Source organism: Protopterus annectens, chromosome 9.part0 (genome assembly GCF_019279795.1).
Source record: "Protopterus annectens isolate FY-2018-M chromosome 9.part0, PAN1.0, whole genome shotgun sequence".
Classification (NCBI taxonomy): domain Eukaryota; kingdom Metazoa; phylum Chordata; order Ceratodontiformes; family Protopteridae; genus Protopterus; species Protopterus annectens.
The window spans coordinates 637,145,657-637,168,005 of record NC_056743.1 but is presented as its reverse complement, the minus strand read 5'-3'; the positions used below and the strand labels follow the sequence as shown (position 1 = coordinate 637,168,005).

The following is a 22,349-nucleotide window of genomic DNA, read 5'->3' as shown; positions in this document are numbered from 1 at the left end:
TGGTTTGACTGAAATGTTTTTTTATGTAGTAACATTGGTCAACAGTATACAGCAGTGGAAGCCACTTTGACACCTCTGACAAATCACTTCATTGGCTATAAGTACTACATCATGCATATTTTACACAGGTTTCATTCTAATTGGTCTGACAATTTGAATATTGTATTACATCTCATTAGTCCCTATTTAAACAGAAATTTTGAGTTGCTTGCTTAGATCTGAAGAAGTCCTTGTACATAATAAAGGATGAAAGCGCTAATCAACAGTTCGGACTCAGTGTGATTCCTTTCAAGTGATTTTTTTATTTTTGTATTTAATTTAGAAGTTTTTGAGTTTGATAGATATACATATATATCTATATATATATATATATATATATTTATATATATTTATATGTATATATTTATTTATATATATATATATATATATATATATATATATATATATATATATATATATAAATATAGAAAAAGTTATGAGTCTCCAGTCACAGGCAGCAATAATACGTCCTTCCTTGTTCTAAATATGCTGTAGCAATCAACACCACATGACAGGCAATTTCCAAAAGATTTCTTTAATGTAAACTTAAAACACACAAAAACGGATAAATAATAATAAATAATTTAGTGATCTATGAAGTGTCAAACATTAACATTGTCACTTTCATCCAAATGTATATAGGAAGTATTAGTAGAAAAAAACTTTTTTATGATTTTTTATGACATTTTATTCAAATGTACACAAATATATAATTTATTATATACATAACAATACACTTGCAATATTTGGTCAGTACCACAAGGGAGATTTTTAATGTATGCACTGCGTTATTTTATTAGAAGTAACATGTATTATTTTACTGTGAGAACAATTTATTTTAATTATTCATTAAATCTATGCAATGAATTTAAGCTGTGTTGATGCTTTTCAGAATGTAGCATGAAATGGCACCAAATTATGTTTAAATACTGCGGAATGTATTAGTTAATTGATTCTGATACATGGATGAAAGCGCTTGATCCGTTTTTGTGTGTTTTAAGTTTACATTAAAGAAATCTTTTGGAAATTGCCTGTAGTGCGGTGTTGATTGCTACAGCATATTTAGAACAAGGAAGGACGTATTATTGCTGCCTGTGACTGGAGATTCTTGTAACTTTTTCTTTAGTTATCGAGTTTCATTTTGATTTTATATATATATATATATATATATATATATATATTTATATATATTTATATATATATATATATATATATATATATATATATATATTTATATATATTTATATATATTTATATATATATATATATATATATATATATATATATTATATATATATATATATTTATATATATATATATATATATATATATATATTTATATATATATATATATATATATATTTATATATATATATATATATATTTATATATATATATATATATTTATATATATATATATATTTATATTTATATATATACCAAATCCACCACAAGCTATTGAAAGACAGACTGCAACCTGCTCTTTAACGTTTTCGTTCATTTATTAAAAAGAACTTCATCAGAAAAGCACCCTTGGGTTAAACCCACGTTTTTATACATTCGTCACTTTAGTCACGTGTTCAATTAAATAAAGAAATCACTTTGAACTATAATAAATCTTATTACAAATTCATAAAATTGAGTTTGAATAATTGTAACAAACATGTAAGATATAATTTACTCATGTAAAATATTCAAAATGTTTGAAATAAATGTCAACATATATCAATGTTAAAATTTTTGCAAAAGTAAAAAACATTTGATGTTAATCATATCATTCAGACCAGGTGGCTCATCAGCCTTCAGCCTGACCTGCCAAATAGATTCCCTACACTCCAAGTGTGTTTTGTAATCTCCACTAAGAACACTATCATCTACCTTCTCTAACACAGAAAAAACAAACTTCTTAAACGAAGTACAATTCATAGAATGTTTTGCCAACGCATTACTCAAATCCTTCTTTTTAATTGCTAAATTATGCTCATAAATACGTTTGTTTAACATTCTAATGGTTTTTCCTATGTAAAAATGTTCACAAGAGGCGCACTGTGCTACATAAACTATGTTAGTGTAATGTTCTTTGACCTTGAATTCTTTGTCTAAGTGTTTTAAAAACACACTGGATTGTCCCACTGACAAACCTGCATTGTCTACAGCCCTTACATGGATATGTACCAACCTTTGATGCAGAAAATGTTACTTCTTTTCCACCCCTTTCCAAAATCATCTTTAAATTAGTCACTTTTTTGTATGTAAAAACAGGACTGCTGCCTATGGCTTTAACTAGTTCGTGATTTCCCAACACTATTTTCCAATTGGTGAACACAATCTCTCGAATGGTGTTCATTTCATTAGAAATAGGTAGTGGAAATGACAAAACAAATTTCTTTAACACTTCCACCTCACTGTTGTCCCCACTGTTGAAAGCTGTCCAATTCAAAATAGGAACTGCTTTGTGTTGTCTTAATTTCTTGACTTCCCCTATTATTTGGTCCAGCCACCTATTTTCATAACTTCTTTGGACAAAAAATTGTTTCAAATCAATTATTTCATGCTCAAATCTATCATTCTCACTGGTAACCCTACTGAGTCTGATGAATTGGCCTTTTACCACACCTCTTTTCATATGGATGGGGTGTAAGCTCTCATAGTGTAAATATTGATTTACAAAAGTTGATTTTCTAAAAATACAACTGTGAAATCTACAATCTACTGAATCTATGATCAAATTTAAGTCCAAAAAGTTGATGTTTTTCCCAAAATTGCCAAAAGTGAATTTTAGAAATGTTGTAATGGTGTTTAACTGTGCCAAAAAAGCTTTGAAAGAATCCACATCACCTTTCCAAAGGAAAATCGAATCATCTATATATCTTCTATAGAATAAAATCTTTTGGTCTACCAAGTGTGCAACTAAATATTTGTACTCCCATGAAGACATTACCAAGTTAGCAAAACTTGGTGCTACTCTGGACCCCATAGCAACACCAGATATGTGTTTGTACAAATTATTGTCAAATTTGAAAAAATTATTTTCCAACACTAACTCCATTAAAGCACAACAAGTGTGTACCTTAGTGTTGTCCAAACCTGTGTGTTTACTAAGGAATTCTCTCATGTATTCTATCCCTTCCCTTTGATCAATACTGGTGTAAAGTGACTCAACGTCTAAGGAGGCAAAATATACATCTTCGCCTACAAAATGTAACTCCAAGAGGTGCCAAGAATCCTTTAAATAAAATTTGGATTTTTGCACTATGGGATTTAGTAAATCATCCAACCACACAGAAATGGTTTCAGTTTTTGACTTTGAAGCTGCCACTATGGGTCTAAACTGTAAATTTTCTTTCCCTTTATGCACCTTTGGTATTCCAAACAGTGTTGCTATTTTTGGATATTCTGTGTACAGAAAGGTGTAAGTGTTGTAATCAAAGCTGCCATCACAAAACAAATCATATAAGTGACTGTCTAACTTGTCAAAACTTCTAAGCACAAAATCAGTGTCAACTTTCAAGTAATTTTTGTTGTTGGCTAACAAAGTGTTGATACTTTGTGTATAGTCTATTTGATTCATAATTACTAAAGTCCCACCTTTGTCAGCCTTCATTACACGTTGATCTCTGTTGTTTGCTAAAATCTTTAAAGCTAAAATTTCCCTTTCAGATAAATTTGAAGTGTAATGTGTGTCCTTGTCCATATGCCTAAAATCTTTTTCACATTGTTTGTTGAAAACTGCCAAAGTTGCATTCAACAAAGGATTATAGGTGCTTTTAGTTCTAATTTGTTTACTTGGATTCTCGACCAAACTTGTGTTGTCAAAAATGAACTTTAAATTCAGCTTTCTACAATATAACTTAAAGTCCACTATCAATTTAGTCACATCACATCTATTACTAGGAACAAAGGAAAAACCTTTTTTGAGAACAGAAATCATGTCATCAGAAAGAACAATGTTACTTAAATTCAAAAAGTTCACACTGTAATCTAATATCTCTTTTTCCCTTTTGTTTTCCCCTTGTTCCTTGTCTGTACTTTGTTGGACCATCCATATAGATGATGTGATTTTCCTTTGGAAAGGTGATGTGGATTCTTTCTAAGCTTTTTTGGCACAGTTAAACACCACTACAACATTTCTAAAATTCACTTTTGTCAATTTTGGGAAAAACATTAACTTTTTGGACTTAAATTTGATCATAGATTCAGTAGATTGTAGATTTCACAGTTGTATTTTTAGAAAATCAACTTTTGTAAATCAATATTTACACTATGAGAGCTTACACCCCATCCATATGAAAAGAGGTGTGGTAAAAGGCCAATTCATCAGACTCAGTAGGCTTACCAGTGAGAATGATAGATTTGAGCACGAAATAATTGATTTGAAACAATTTTTTGTCCAAATAGGTTATGAAAATAGGTGGCTGGTCCAAATAATAGGGGAAGTCAAGAAATTAAGACAACACAAAGCAGTTCCTATTTTGAATTGGACAGCTTTCAACAGTGGGGACAACAGTGAGGTGGAAGTGTTAAAGAAATTTGTTTTGTCATTTCCACTACCTATTTCTAATGAAATGAACACCATTCGAGAGATTGTGTTCACCAATTGGAAAATAGTGTTGGGAAATCAAGAACTAGTTAAAGCCATAGGCAGCAGTCCTGTTTTTACATACAAAAAAGTGACTAATTTAAAAATGATTTTGGAAAGGGGTGGAAAAGAAGTAACATTTTCTGCATCAAAGGTTGGTACATATCCATGTAAGGGATGTAGACAATGCAGGTTTGTCAGTGGGACATCCAGTGTGTTTTTAAAACACTTAGACAACGAATTCAAGGTCAAAGAGCATTACACATGTAGAACATCTAACATAGTTTATGTAGCACAGTGCACCTCTTGTGAACATTTTTACATAGGAAAAACCATTAGAATGTTAAACAAACGTATTTATGAGCATAATTTAGCAATTAAAAAGAAGGATTTGAGTAATGCGTTTGCAAAACATTCTATGAATTGTACTTCGTTTAAGAAGTTTGTTTTTTCTGTGTTAGAGAAGGTAGATGATAGTGTTCTTAGTGGAGATTACAAAACACACTTGGAGTGTAGGGAATCTATTTGGCAGATCAGGTTGAAGGCTGATGAGCCACCTGGTCTGAATGATATGATTAACATCAAATGTTTTTTACTTTTGCAAAAATTTTAACATTGATATATGTTGACATTTATTTCAAACATTTTGAATATTTTACATGAGTAAATTATATCTTACATGTTTGTTACAATTATTCAAACTCAATTTTATGAATTTGTAATAAGATTTATTGTAGTTCAAAATGATTTATTTATTTAATTGAACACGTGACTAAAGTGACGAATGTACAACCCAAGGGTGCTTTTCTGATGAAGTTCTTTTTAATAAATGAACGAAAACGTTAAAGAGCAGGTTGCAGTCTGTCTTTCAATAGCTTGTGGTGGATTTGGTATAGTTATTTTGTTTGGTTCGTTTTGTCATATATATATATATATATATATATATATATATATATATATATATATATATATATATATATAGTTATAGCTGATCAGGTGTCCCATAAACTCCCCCACAACCAGTTATTCAGGTTTGTCACTGCCCCATTGTTTTTGTAACATCTAGAAGCCTCTACAGGACACTTGAGTCCAAAACACTAAGATCCATGATCATGGTCCAAATGGAGAGATGATAAAATCAGCAAGAAAAGGAGAGCACTATTGCTGGAATTGAATTTAAAATTTACAAAATAACTGCGGTGGTGGTGCTGCGGTAGCATTGTCTCCTCACAGATAGACGTTGTCCTGTTCGATTCTCAGCTAGAGCGTCTTCTCTGTGGAGACCTGCGTGAATGGGCATACCTTTGTTGAAGGTTGTGCGTCAGGGCTGGCAACTCGGCACATAAAAATCTACTGCCAATCATTAGCGGACTGGAGTTTCGCTGTGGCGACCCCTAACCGGGAAAAGCCGAAAGACACAACAACAACAACATGATATATAGACTGTATTTTATATAGCATATATCATAGACAGAGGTAGGTTAAAAATCTAAAAAGACAGCTGGGTGCACAAGTCCCCGGATAAAATAAGTGCCCAATCCTGGTATGCACACTGGTGCCAGGAATGGGAAAACATGTCACTATAGAGTCCTCAAGACTTGGAAGCATTTCTGCAATTTGGTTAGGCCAGGCCCAGGGGAAGGACCCCCCCCCCATTATCGAAGGAAATAGTAGACCATAAAAAATACAAAAAGTTACTGGCCAAAATAAGAGCCATAAGGATGATAGAGTGGACTATTGGGGATAAGGAAGACATTATGTTTTGTCACTGTTATTCAAGAAGGCCAGAATTTATAGATCAAAAAGGTTCAGTGTGAAATTAGAGGAAAGAAAAATACCTGCATAAGAAAAACTGTCAAAAGCTTCAAATGCAAATTTGCCTTCATTGATACATTGGGTCTGTATTAGATATTTGAATGCTTAAAAATTTGATTCACTAAAGAACTAACTTTAGTGATCGAATGCTTAAATGTTCGAATATACATAAAAATAAAAAAAAAATAAAAAAGCAAAACTAAAGGGTGTAAGCAGGTGGGCACCCCCACCCCCCCTGCTACTTAAATATACCGACTCCAAGATCGCACTACAGTGTAGGAAATAGGACATTTTCTGTTTCTGCACTGTAGCACACTGAAATGCGATCTCGGAGATCTTGGAGCTTAAACCCTTTACTTTTTCTTTTTTTTTTTTAATATTTTTTTTATAGATATTCAAACATTTAAGCATTCGATCACTAAATTTCGTTCTTTAGTGATTTGAACTTTTAAGCATTCGAATATCTAATATAGACCCGATACATCAGATCCACAAAAAAAAATTACATAGACAAAGATGCTTTGGGGCACTTGAAAAAAGAAGCGGCAGAGGAAGTGTGAAAATATAAAGATATAAAGAACAAAGCCTAGAGATTTTTGAAAGATATAAAAAAAAGAAACATGAGAAAGAAAAAGAGATCTGATATGTTGTAATATTTATGCAAAGGAGAAAGTCAAACTAATCAGTACAAAAAAGGAGCTCTAAAGGTATTTGAAGAGAAATACAGGCAAAGGTACCAAGATATGGGAAATTTCACAATACGGAAAATAAGATCACAAGGGGGGGGGCATTAAAGTAGAAGTTAGAAGATGAAATTATGTAATACCTGTTAAGTGAAGGATTTAGTGTAGAAAGTCCAACTCTGGTAAAGAAACAGCATAATGGAACACTGCATCCCCAAATTAAAGAGAAATGGGTGGAATGGGAATCTTCTGATCACTTGCCACATGAACATACCTTGTTTGGCACCTTCTATAGGAAACCAGTATAAAAGTTTAGTTGGAGTTGCACAGCAAGGGAAGGAGCAGGAAGCAGTGGCAAGTTTGACACAATGTTGTGGAGTGATAGGCCATTGAGTTCCCATATGAAAGAGCAAGATGCAGCTGAAGAGAATGTCTCCAGAAGATATTATGGCACTTTCTACAGAATGCCCACAAGAAACAGAGAGCAAAGAATATGCCCTCAGTTTAGAAGTAAATGATATAAAGGCAGAGTTGCTTGATTTAATAGAGATTTACAGACGCATTAAGATCAATGAAAGAAATAGATTACAGAAAGTAAACAAGACCCAAAATGTTGGATGTCTAATAACAAAGATGAACACAGTAATCAAAACCATTAACCAAAGTTTATGTGACATAACAGAAGTACATCGGGATATATTACTGTGCAGCCAAGTTAATAACGGATAAAGTCTTGCCACAAAAATGAAGAGTAATAAGGGAAAGGAGGGGAAGAAATAAAATGCCATCACTGAAGCTTTCAACAGGGAGAATTATAATGCAGTTGAGGCAGGAAGAGTCACTGTTAGGCGAGTATAGAAGAAGGAACAGATCAACAAAAATATTTAGAAAGATAGATGTGGTAAAAGCAATGCCACAGTATCAGAACAGACCAGGATCTAGCATACACTATTGCAAGTAGTAGTATTTACTTATTTATTTATAAAATAGTCATTTGTTGACTGAGAAAGTCTGATTAGGTCAGGAGCCCATTTTCAGTGACGGCCCCGGGAAAAAAGTTCCACAAGACATTATGCATGCACAGATAACTATTTACAGTACAATACAGTATAATATAACATTATTGAGAAAAATTATAAATTGTGGGATTACAATTTCAGAGACAAACAGAGTAATTTACAAGAACATTTTTGTGGTATATATTGAATGGGTTGAAAGGTAAGAAAGGAAAATCAGTAGAGAGAGAGTTTTAATGGATAGTTAACAGAAAAGGTAGGTTTAGGGTATGATAGTTAAGGTTAGAAAGATCAGTAGTAAGAATAGAGTTGTTTAAAATAGCTTATAGATCAAAATAGTTTCCTACTAGTTTTGAGGGGTAAAAATTGAGGTAAGCTACAGGGAAAGCTCAAAGAAAGAGAGAGATGTTTACCTATTTGGATAGATGCAGGGGCAGACATGAGTGTTTAGTAGATAGTTCTTCAGGGTGAGTTTAAATTTGTTGAAGCAGCCAATGGCATTTATGCTGGTTGGAAGTGAGTTCCAGTTTGGTACATGGACAGTTATGAGTTGTTTATTTTCAGAATGGAGGGTTCTGGTGGGGCTGTAGGGTATTAGAATGTTCTTAAGAGCAGGGCAGTTGTTTGTGTTGTAGACAATTTTGTGTGCTATGGACAGTTGAAGGAGATTAAGGTGATGTGGAAATTCTAGCCAGTTTACTTCTCTTACAGCTCGTCAGTGGTATGAACGGTAGGAGCTGCCTGTGAAAAATTTGGTGAGTTTATGATAGCAGGACTGGAGACTTTTTTTTTCTTTAGAGCTGAGTGCAGGTTGGTGAAAATAGGGGTGCTGTATAAGAGGGAGGGGAGCAAGTAAGTGTTGTTGAGATTCTTTTTTGGTGGAGCTGTCCATGAAATGTTTGTCTTTATAGTGTCCCTAATTTGCAGTGGGTTTTTTTAATTGCATTACAAATATGGTGTTCAAATGTAAGTTTATTGTTAATGGTAATATCTAATATTTTAACATGGGATACAATTTCAATTTTTGTGTTGTTTTGGGAGAAAATATAACAGATGGATAAAAGGAGTTTTGCTGAGAAGAGTAGAAGCTTTGTTTTTTGGGGGTATTTTTGGCATTAAGGAGTAGTTGTGATTCGCTTAGCCAGGCTTCAGTAGCAGTGATATCAGCAGAAGCAGAAAAAACTTAGAAGATATGCAGATAAACATAAAGGAAAAGTACAAAATAAGTAATTCATTGATGTCCAAGAAAAGTTTTATAGAGAACTGGGAAACAAAACAAAAGAATTAGCAACACTGCCAAAAAAAGAAATATGGGAATTTTGGAGAAATATTTATGACGACGTTATGGAACATTACAAAGATGCTGCATGGATAGAAGTCAAAGAAACAGTAAGAAGCTCAAATGTCCAGGATATGAAATCAGATAAAGTAATGTCTGGAGTAACTGAAATAAAATTAAGAAAAGCTCCTAATTGTAAAACCCCAGCCCCAGATGCAGTACCTAACTTATGGCTAAAAGAACTGACATCTTTACATGAAGCTTTAGCCATGAATAAGAACTATTTATATGCGGATCCTGAACAGACACCAACCTGGTTAACAACATGAAAAAAGGGTACTCCTCCTTAAGAATGAGTCCTATAAGCCATCCTATAAACTATAGGCCAATAACGTGTCTTCCAGTGATGTAGAAACTATATACTGTAGCTCATGTAAAGTTTATAGTCATCTAGAAGAAAACTCAATTATAGCAGTCGAACACAAGGGTAACAAAAGAAAGTCATATGGAACAAAGGATAATTTGTTGGTAAATAAAACCATAATGGGGAATTGTGAAAAGGGGAAGAATCTAAGTATGGTATGGATAGATTACAGAAAAGTATTTGACAGCATCTTCACATGTATAAGGTAAACTTTATACATCTGGAAGGGTATATACAAGGTAGTTTATATCACAGGCTAGGTTGAAATGCTTGGAGAGAGTGACTCTTATCTGCAAATCAAATGGGACAAGAGTTACTTGCACCAGGGATCTCAACCTAGGCTGTGACATAAACAGAACATTTTGGAAAGACAGATGTATCTTCCAGAGACTGCCATGCCTCATAAATAAACTCCCACTTCACATGAAGCAGAGCTCCTCAATGACCCTGTTTAAGTGCAACCTTGACAACTGGATGGGATACAGGAAATTCACCATGGGGTGGCACTTGTGTCCCTCATGGACAGGGGCAGTCAGTGCTAATCACTGATTCACTCTAACAATGACCATCTAACCATGGTCAACTAGGGAACAAAGGTATTACATGACTAGATTTGTTAAAGCCCTAGTAACCTCCTATCAACCCTATAGCAACTATGAAAGAGTGGCAAACCAGTTCACAGTAAAGCCATGATAAAGGGCAAATTATTATCCAAGGGATAAAAATTGAAAGTTTTTGTCACAGCTACTTTTTCATTTTGCCCTTAACCTTTTAAGCGGTCTACTTAACCAGTTAGGTCATGGTTGGTTCCCAGAAAACAACTAAGTGTAAATACTTTACATTGTCTTTTTGTGGATGACTTAAAACTGTATAGCTCATCAGCTGTGGACCCGAAAGCACAACTGCAAGTTGCTAACAGCTTCTCAAATGATATGGCAATGTCATTTGGTCTTGATAAATGTGCAAAGGCAACATTTAAAGCAGGAAAGCTTAGCACCAAGAAAATATCAGTGTGGGACAGGAATGTGATATAAATGAACTTCAGCAGGAATGAGTGTATAAATATTTGGTAAAAGATGTAGCAGCTGTAAAAATCATATAGTCTGGCAGAATTTTGCAATGACATTTACAATTTTATGATTTATACTCACTAAGTAGAAAATTCTGAATTTTTTTTTGTCAAAATATTGCTAACTACCAAAAGTATGCCATTGCTTAATTAGTGAATACCTTCTAATAACTTTTCTAAAGTTTAACATTTTACAACAGATTTGCAAAATGACATCGACAGAGTCTACAATATGATCAGCTGTGCTGTCTCTGCACCCTATACATTCTAAATTCATCGTTGTCTAGGTTTTATTTATTTATTCAACCTCTGTTAACCTGTGTGGAGCATTGATCCACATGGACCATTTTCTGACTCAGCCCAAGTACACAAATGTTAAAAAAACAAACAAAAAAAAAACAAAAAAAACCCCACTATTTTCCTCACCTTCTGAAATTGTGTTCGTTGAATGCGGTTTAGGATCCCCTCCCCATCCCAAATTTGTCTCCAGATCAACTGTCCAGGAACACCTCCTGCCTCTCTTTTAGTTGTCCAGCATCTTCCTCCCACTTTGTGAAGTTATGTTCATCTGAGTTCATGTAGACTCTTCCCACCTTCTTAATTCATGTTCTTAGCTCTTTAATGGGGGAGGAGGATACCAAAGTCTTCCAAATTCACATTCCATGTTTGTTATCATCCAGAGCTATCCTCCCCACTTTCTGAATCTGTGTCCAGTGATTATCCACTAAAGGATGTCCTTCTGGTTAGTGTTGATGACTCACCACTCTCGGTTCTGATTATTGATCATGGTCTCATGTGATTTTATTTTCTTTAGTTTATGCTTTTGTTTAATTTCTCCTCTCACAGTGGAGTTTTTTTTTTGTTTTGGATACTTTAGTTTCCTTTCATGTTACCAAGACCTGTTGTTTGACTGCTTTCTCTAAATATTTAAATAATGCTTCATTGTCCATGTCCTTGCTGCCTGATTCATGCCCAAAATAGTCCAGTTATTCATTTATCATGATTACCTAGATAAATTTTTGTGCAAAAGCTGAGACTATTAAAACTTTTGGTAAGATATAATCTCTGAGTGCTACTCTTTTAGCAAAATTTTATTAGTCGAGCCCCAAAAGAAATCAAATAATTTGCAGTATTAATACACAGTTATTATAACAGTGCCAGTTAACTGAAGCACATGTTTGAAATCTGGTATATCTAATACAGATACATACATTACAGTGTATGTAGTTCACAAAAGCAAAGCATATGTTAAATTAAGCAAAACGGCCAAAAATGTTGTCCAACAGATATGTATACAGTGTACTACTTATGTATAAAAGCATAAGTAGCTGCTTTATAGTGAGATAATTTAATCTGAGACCGAGTCACACAGTATAGCTTGTCTTTTATTTTAAACAGTACTAGTTACGCTAAGAGAATAATTTGCATGTTATCTGATGAGATGCCCTCATGGAGCTCTTATAGCACAGGTCCTAGTCTATAACTTCTTTCAGCAGAATGTCAGCCCTGTGGTGCAAAAGAGTAGAACCCTGACTGGAACCTTAGAGTCCCAGGTTTGATTAATGGTCTGGGTGGAGGAGTTGGTCAGATAGATAAGAGCCAGACAGGGGAGAGGCTGGTGGCCAGGTCTCACAGCCTAAACACTGCCTAGTGGTCTAGTTTGAGAGGCGAGTACTAGTACTTGCCAAGTGTGTGATCCTAGGGAGTGTGTGGTAGTATGTGCCTACAACCCAGAACTGCAAGCCCTGCTTGCTGTAAAACAATCATTGCCAAAGTTTCCTAGACCCATGAGGACTCAGAAAATATCCAGCACCAAATCAGCTTCAGACACACATTCAGCAAAGAATCAGGAAAAATGAAATTATCTCAAATCCAGTACACCAACTCCTCTGCAAATAGAAATGTTTTAATGATAGTCATGCACACTGATTCTCTTAAAACTAGGCTGGACAAAGACTGCGAAATGGGAAGTTGATTTACAGGTGCCAGGATCTCTGATATCTCAAGGGTACTTAAGGCCCTTTCACCTAACAAATGTGACATGGTGGGTGTCCACTTGGGGTGAACAAGTTTAGATCCAAAACCATCAGGAATATGTAGAGAGACATGTCATAACTCTGTGCATATCATAAATGCAAGCAAGACTCTGGTCCTGAGTGGAATTCTTCCTTTTCCAAGAATGATGCCTAGGCACGGATAGGCTAAATAGTTGATGTCATTCCAATGAGTTCCATATGTGTCAGTATGGGACAAAATGCTTGGCAATTCTACTTGTTTTGCAAAGGATGGCCTGCATCTCATTCCAGGGCTTCTGCATACTGGCTTAAGCCCTTGCTACCTCCATATTGCTCTTTTTATTTAGAGTCCAGCTAATGGACATCCCAGTGTAATTAACATCAAATCTAGAGGAGGATCACATTAAAGTGTCTCTTTTCAGTGCTAGTGTCAGAAGCTTCAACAACATATTGCCTGATTTTGAAGCGCTCCTGCATTTAGAATGTAGCCTTGTCTGTTTAATTACAGAAACCTGGTTTAAATATTCAGAAAGCGCTCCCTCCATACCTGGATTTGGCACTTACCTATGCCTTCAGACCTGATGGGTGGCGTCTCCAGATTTGTTAGAAAGACACAAATGGAACTCATTGAATTCCATATTGCACTAAACAGTTTACAGTCTGTTACAGTATACCCTCTATGTACCCAGAAAATCATGTAAGGTTCCTAAATGTACTTGATAAATTCCCTATAAGAAGGCTGTTATTTTGTGAGACTTTAACCACCCCTCAATAAGCTAGAATACCTATATCTCCAATGTAGAATATGCCTAAAAGTTCTTAGATTTATTGACAAAAAAAAAATCTCTGGAATAAATTAACAAACACACTAGATGGCCTAATATTCTTGTCCGGGTCTTTGAATATAGCTTCTTTTTGTAATATTGCTCTGGTATCTCTTTCTCCAGTTAAGTCAGATCATAAACTAGTCATCTTCATAGTCCAATAATTTAATCCCACTAAAACCAGTATCTTAGAATATAAGAATTTCAAACATACTAATCTCATCAAATTTTATGGTAAAGCTTCAAAATTAGTTATAGATGCTTCAACCCAGATGTTGCTGTGGCAGGTAGCTTCACAAAGGAATTCTCTACCCACTCAGATAAATGTGTGGAACTGACAGTCCCAACCAGGTGTACATACAATTGGGAATTCAAAAACAAGCCACCTTGGTGGTCCATCAGCCTAAATAAACATTAAAATGAAAGAAAAAAAAAACGTAAGCATGCAGCCAGTGAAAAGGCCCACATATAAAGGATATTGTGAGAAGATTGATTAAAAACTTGAAAAATACTATTGGGTCTACTAAAGTAGTCCATGAATGTAAGTTGGCATCTGAAGCAAAGGATAGTTGCAAATCCATTTTATCTACATTAGGAAACTAAGAAATAACACCTAACAGCGCTCTTTCATAAAGGCACCACTTTGATCCAGTAGACATTGCCAATCTACTTGCAAAAAAATTCAATGCAAATTTTACCCAAGGGATAACTATCCAAAGCCCACATATCCCCAGATCTCTATTATCACTAAAGAACATTTACTGAAGGTGCTCTTCAGGACTAAAAATACTTTATCAATATAACCTAAAAATATACTTGACTGATTAATAAATAGAACTAAACAAGCCTGACATAGCCATTCTTTCAAATATTTTACCTGAGTTTAGCAAATGACTTTGTTCCTGAGCTTTGCTACACACCATTAGTGATACCACTCCACAAGGTTGGCCTCACCACTGACACCCAGGAATTAAAGGCCCATCAGCCTGGCAAGTTTTATTTGCAAACTCATGGAAGATATAACTGACCTAATAAGCTATGATATTAAAAATCTCATTATGCTAGACCCACAGCAGTTATGTTTTGTACAAGGGCAGATCCTGTCTAATCAATTGGGTCAATATCTTAAAAAGCGTAACACAGGTTATTGACCATGATCATGCTGTCCACTCAGCATACTTTACCATCCCCCATGTTAGCAAGCTTAGTGCATTACAATAGATTACTATGAAGTAAGATGGATAGCAAATTGGCTAAAAGACAGAACCCATGCAGTGTGGGTAGCAGGTGCCTTATCAGGGAGCATGAAGGTGACAAAAGGTGTTCCACAGGGTTCAGTGCTGGGACATCTGCTGTTCAGAATTTGCTTTCCAGGCTGTGGACTAAGACCTCTGGTTAACCCAGTTTGTAGATGGCTGTAAACTGGAAGTCATTGTCAAGTCCCACTGTGATGCCAAAGTCCTTGAGCAAATTTACACATGTAAATACCTGACATACTAAAATGGTTTCAGATTGAATGCTAAAAAGTGTAATAATGTCATATTTAATAAACAACCCCTACCCCCAGTGTACAACATAGACAATACCTCACTGCAAAATCAGAATGTTGTTAAAGACCATGGAACTTGCGTTGATAACGCCTTCTGTTTTGATCATCATGTAACAACAATAGTCAGAAAGTCCTTCTTCACACTGCAGCTGATTGCCTAAGGGATGTAATTCAGATAGAAAGAGGTCATTAATTGGGCCAGTTATTGAATACGATGACCCCTTTAGGATGAACCTCACTAGATATATAAAACAACTAAAAAGACCCCAGAGGTTACTAACTAAGATTATCACTGGCTTAAAAACCCTCAACTACCTGGAAAATTTGGAGACAATTCCTCTTTATTCTGTATATTATAGACTTCTGATGGATGGTTTATGCCTTGCCTTTCCTGCCATTAGGAACCCAGTGGTCCTGGACCTCTTGTACCTCCACCAGTGAAATAATCCAACAAATGCAAGAGCCAAGGAACTACATTTTCATCAGCAAATAAATGAAACATGGCATGACAACCTTCCACTGGACCAGTAATCAGGGAGCCTCACCACTGGCAACAATGGAGAATGTTCACTGAGGGGATAAAAAGTACACACACAGTATTTCCAGATGCAGCTCTCTGCATCGAGTGCAATTTCCCTTAAGAGCACACAGAGACCACAGTCAGTCTGGGGCTGGTTTCTCCCTCTTTCTCCAGATCCCTAATAAGACTCCCCACTGGCACATCTGCAGAGTTGATATCTCAGCCAAGTGATCAAGCCAAAACCCCCAACACCCTGTCTGTTCAACCAGAGCTTCATGTCCCTGCCCAAGTAACTGAAACGTGCGCACACACACACACACACACACACCTGGGAAAGGCTGGCACAGGTTTATTAACTATGCCTCCTTCTGCCCAGACTATAAGGTAGTTGTCTCTGCCACCAGTCACTCCTTATCAGCTACTTTAAGGCCCTTAACAAAGGCTGTCCAATATTACTGTGTAATATTAATATTAAACTAATGGTAGTTTGACCAAGAGCAAGGCTGTTAGGAGTGGCCCACATAGTGTCTCCAAATAAATATGCAAGTTTATCTCAAAACCTAAATATCTATACACAGATCAGCCACAGTGAAAGGTTTAAATATATTTAATAATAAATAAAAGAACAAGACAATACTAAATATATAGTCACAGTGACATCAGAGTTCAAAAGCAAAGGAAACATTTAAAACAACATTGCAGGACAGTCTCAAATAAATAAAGAAAAATGTCTAAACTTAACTTCACTATATTCCTGACTGTATATGAGAGTTACTATTTTATTTTACAAATAATAAATAAATAAAATAGCAACTCTCTTAGATACAGTCAGGAATATAGTGAAGCTTAGACATACTATACTCTAAAAACTTACTAATAGAGCAAGGCAGATGTGGTGAATGGATCTTCTAGTTGTTGTCAGGTCCAAGACAGAATGCAGAAATGCTCTGTCTCACTAAGATACTTCTCAAATTAATATATACAATATTACTGCTGGGATAGCTTGCAGAATGACAATTTCTGGTCTCCTGATGTCTAGTTCCCAGGTGAAACCCCCACAGCTGGAAGCTGGCAGTATTTAACATCTACTTGTAAAAATAAATAGACCTCAGATCTTTGGTAGATGCTCGAAGTCATAAAACAATTGCATTCCTTCATGCTTTCACATGTAGCAATTAGTTCACTCTGAAGACAATACAGAAAATTTCTCAGCCCATATTGTGTGCCTCTAGCTGCACTGAAAAGTGAAATATACCATCTTTTATTGCATAGCCTATAAAGTAATTTCAGCTATTTTCCTAAAGTTTGCTGGACTAAAGTTTTCCCTCCAGTTTCCTCTGTTAACATATACATTTAAACAGTTATACTAGTGCATGTACATTTCTGTTCTCTTCCAGTAGAACACACTGTGGATGCATTTCAAACACAAACACATTATAAAATGGATGGCACAGTGGTGCAGTGGTAGCGTTGTCCAGTTTGATTCTCTTCTGGAGTGCCTTCTGTGAGTAGTCTTCATGTCTCCCTGCATTTGTGTGGGTTTCCTCCGGGTGCTCCAGTTTCCTCCCATGTTACAAAGACATGCATCTGGAGCGTTTCTCCCCGGGCCTCCATTGAAAGCTGGCTTCATTCCAAGTTGGACTTTCCCAGTTAAATGTTAAATAAATAAATAAATAAAATACCTTTCAGTGCACATATCTGTACAAACCATTTTGATATACACATGACATACAGTTCTAATGCATTTGTAACACAAGCATCTTATGTAAATCATTTAGATATTCACCAATTACATACAATTATTTACAAAATTCCTACTAGCTATGCTGGCAGTATCTCCTTTTGTCACACATGGTAGCATGATTCATTGCACAGCACCTTCACCACCTCTGGAACAGAACCCTGTGGCAATCAAAGCAATGTGATACATCATCTTCCTTCATACAGGCACTGAATGATTGGGTGGGTATTCACAAATTCATCCCTGGCTTGACCAGCCAAGCCCTCACTGGAAACAGAGGTACAGTCTAAGGGTTGCTATTGGCAAGACTTTTACCAGCAGAGATTTCCTGTTGAAAAAGTGATCAAGGAATTCAACTTCACTGGGGTGTTCTGTGAGTTGGTTTCTTATCCAGTTTGCAAGGAAAAGGTAGTAGAAAGATTATGGCTAGATTACTGGGCTAGTACAGATGTGAAATGGAAACAAAAAATAGTTTGATCATATCTTTGCTGCATTCTACAATTTTAACTTAATTTTTATTTCTCTGTGGTTTACGTTTAGTACTTGGTGTTAATGTTATTTAAATATTAAATAATTTACATATTTTCTTGTATATTGTGTTACAAATGAACTAAGATGTAAAAGAAAACTATAGTACTGGTTGTGATTTTTGACCAGTGTAACCCATGCAGCTTATGGGCATATCCAAGTAATACCACCCTGTTAATTTTTATAGCTTGGCTCTTCTGATAATTTACCCCCCCCTACTCTATTGATGCAATTGATTACAATTGTGGGTCAACATCTGGCTCTAATTCTTTTTTTTCCCCACTTCCTCCAACAGTGGAAGACCTGGAAAGGAATGATGGATCAGCTGAGAAGCCATACTTCATGTCTAAATCTCTAATGAAAATATTAAATAAGAAGAACAAGAAGCCTAAAGAAGAGAAATAGTCTATCGTCATCTCTGAATCTGTCCTCTCATAAATACACTCTACAAAACAAACAATTAATTTACAAAATGCCGCTGTATTAAATTTTATAAAATGCAAGTCCTACTCTCTTAAAAAATTCAACCAGCAAGTTTTAATGTTTTTATTACTATTGCCTCTAATGTTATTTCAGAGCATCTACACTTGCAAGTATGCCATATCATTCAAAATTTAGAAAAACAAGGATGTGCACATACAGTGTAGAGGCATTTGATTAAATTTTAAAACATGTAGAGACTTATTTTGAATGTATTATAAATCAGATTATTAATTGTTTATAGAGTTATTGAACTACACTTTTTGGATGCAAAACTCTGATGTACCAGGGAACTCAACATTCATGACAGGCAAGTTGACTATTTATGCTAGTCTTGAGACTGTTGATTTTCTGTAGCACTGCTGCAAACTAACAGCCTTTCAAAAACCATTACCTCTTCATGTTCCATGTGTGTCTGAGACAGTAGTCTGCACCAGTCTGGAAAAAAAGAATGGAGTTTAACTATTCTTTATATGCCACCTGGCTCATTTTAGTTTTATTTTCCATTATGAAATATGCTCCTGTTGAGAGAGCAAGATGTTTGTTCTTACTGCTGTTCTAGACCAATCAGCTCTGTATCAGGATGATGCTGGCTAAAACACTAGCAGTACCAAAGGGCCAGCTGTGAAAATTAGAAGTAATTCAAATACTTTTGCATGGGTGGAGGTTAAGAACCTTGGGAAGGAACAATAAAAGAGCATACTGAAAAAATGGCATCTGCCTTACTCAGATGGAATATCCACATCCTTTGTCATGTCCATTGTTTCTATGTATTTGTTGGACAAAATTGCAGTCTGTTAAATTTATGAGGTAGTACTTACTTAACTGCAGGTCAGATTAAGTCTAAATGCACTTCACTTTCCACGATTCCTTGCTATGGTGGACTCCGCCGGCACCTCCTGTTACCGCTGGTCGGTAAATCCTAAAAAGTCTCACTCATAACCCAAGCACTACAAGTACTGCATGCAGATATTTGCTTCAGCTTGTTTTTGTGGTAGAGGTTTATATGAGCCTATCTAGTTGTTTCAGTTACCAGAAAACTAGTAAAGCAAATGGTTTAGGAATGACAGCGTTCACTCAGCATAATTTTATAGTGCATTTTACTTAGAACAGAAGACAAATCCTATAAATTTGTGCTACAACCTCTGCTACCAAAAAAGGGATATCAAGGACTGTGTAGGTACATAGTCCTCATAAAGGTTTTCTACTTTGTTACTCTGTAATGCAGGGACTGAGGATTTGTGCATATTTCTCAGCAGTTGAGCTGTAACTTTTATTTTCCAGTCTGTAACAAAGTTCCAGCAATCTCTTAAGTGATTTGCTGTAGTTTTACACACAAAACCATTTTCTAAGTAGAAGTGGTGGGGGTGGACAGGTGGCTGCTTACATTTTCTTGAATACACTTGGTACACTGCAAATTATATGCATCTGTTATTTTCGCTTAGTGGTAAAATAACTACAGCTCTCACATTATGCCTGCGATTTAAGATCAATTACAATGGCAAAGACATTAATGCAGATGTGCAGTAGATAATACCGGGGAGTAAGGTGGGTAGTTTGGAACTTTGATACCCATGTCACTCCAAAGAGACAGTGCTGATACATTGCACTACAAAATGGCCTGAGGTCATTCATTCTGAGAAAGTTTGCTAAAAAGGAATGTGGCCTAGTTATGTATGAGTGAGACATGGTTGGCCAGTTCTCTGAAAAAAAACATAAGAATGTAGGTAAAAGTGTTTCTTCTTTATAAACTGCAAAGCTGAGAGTAACGGGGCACACACAAACATTTGTTTTTATTCCAGCCTCATCTGCTTCAGGATTGACTAAGTATATGCCTCCGAGTGTGCACGTCTGCCCAAAATTAAAATTAGTGCAGCAGACTGTATCCAGTTTCTTTGAGATTAAAGACAAAACACCAGCTACAGACTAAAATATAGAGATCAAAGCCTGTAGTAGATAACTGCTCCAAAATAAAATACAAAATCCACTGCGCAGAGGATAATAATAGAAAATAAGCAGTTTATTTATTGTTTTTGTCTTACTTTACAAGACTTCATTAGAATACATACACAATTAACATGCAAACGTTTATACCATACATCTAATACTGTCACACTTTCCATTGCCTAACTTACAATTCAACATAATTTATTAAACATGTTTTTTTCATTTTTAAAGCTGTTTAACACTAATTGTTTAATTTAAACCAGGTAACATTCTGGCCATCAACCTGATTTGCCATTCTAGTTGTTTTCCAACAAGATATTTATATATACCTCATTGGAGAACAAGAAGATGGAGTGGCAGATGGGGAACAATTAGTGTTAAAACACTTTTAACAATAAAAAGGAATCTTAATACATTATGTTGAATGGTTATTTGGGGAATGTTTAGTTAGGTAATAGAAAGCATATTATTTATTATTGTATGGTATCAATGTTTGAGTGATACATTTATATATGTAAACTGAAGAAACCTTGCAAAATAAGGAGACAGAAGCACTAAATAATCAACTTGGTTTCTATTATTTTCCTGAATATGGTGGATTTTATTTTATCTTATGCAGACTGCCACACTGTCATGTACTGGGCTCACAGAACAGTAGCTTATTGCACCCTGTAATGGCTAAGTGATCACTTTTGTATTAGTCTTCATTGAGTGGACACAGTTTTGTGGGCAGGATTTTGTTTTTGTATTTCAAGCCCCATTTGGGGAGATAAAATGGTAACCAAATAAATCTGCACTAGTGGAACATACCTCAGAAGTCAAAAAGCAGTAAGGCAATATAAAATGGGTTAATTTTTTCTCCAAATACAAAAACAATGAACTCATTTCAGTTTTGACCGATGCTAACATTTAAGGCTGAATGGAACTTTCCTCAGGAATTAATATGATCAGAAATTAATCTGTAACTAGTTAAGAGTTCCTAAGCAACTAACATGTAAAGTATGTATCTGTTCCTCTGTGAATCTGTCATTTTAAAAGCAAAGTAGTGAAGATTTTGGGACTGCTAACTCAGTACAACAAATCTCAGTGGTATGTAGATCTCTACACTTTGTTTTATCAGAAAGCACAGGAGCTATTTCCATACCTTTAATCACTCTTTTAAATGACACAGACCCCCCTCCAAGCATGCATGCATGCACGCACACACACACCATGCTAATGTTTTCATACAGTCTGCCATTGAATCATTCAAAAACATGGTTATAGTATTTCTCACACCAAACTTCTGTTATTAATCCTGTTCAGCAAATACAGGTACAGTCCTGACCTTGACAGCACAGGTGATACATATGTGATGCTATGATTCTGTGTGTGTATATGGGTCTACTTCAAAATATTGAACCACAAAACATTGAGACCATAACGTTGAAAACACAACACTGAAAACCTAGAACAACGAAACAACATAACACTGTGCATTTAAATCATCACATCCCGTAACATCAAATGGTACAATGCACAAATTAGTAATACCCCCTCCACCTCAAAGATAACTGAACCAACAAACACACTTGTTTCAATGTTTCCCCAGGAGTCAAGCCCCCCTGCACCTCACACCTCATGTAAATTAAGTATACCAACTCCAGTGGAGACAAGGTATGTTTCCCATTCCCCACTGCATTGCAATCTCCTATAGTTTCCTGACAACATGTACATACAGCCAAATAAAAACTTCCTCCCCTACTCATTTATCCCATCACTTTCCACAACACTAACACAACTTCTTTCAAAATAATAAATCCATCACTCAAACACAATAATGCTTAACTGTTATCTGATAA

The 22,349-nt window shown here is 35.3% G+C and overlaps 1 protein-coding gene across 1 annotated transcript in view; it reads left to right on the top strand.

Moving 5' to 3' along the window:
- The window catches only part of SLC44A4 (solute carrier family 44 member 4), a 1,277,084-nt gene extending 1,255,266 nt beyond the window's left edge, over positions 1-21,818 (top strand). The window contains exon 23 of the mRNA XM_044082136.1: positions 18,377-21,818. Coding sequence (XP_043938071.1) covers positions 18,377-18,486 — 110 coding nt within the window. The 3' untranslated portion in view covers positions 18,487-21,818. The remainder of the gene's footprint in view (positions 1-18,376) is intronic.
- Positions 21,819-22,349: the final 531 nt, after the last annotated feature.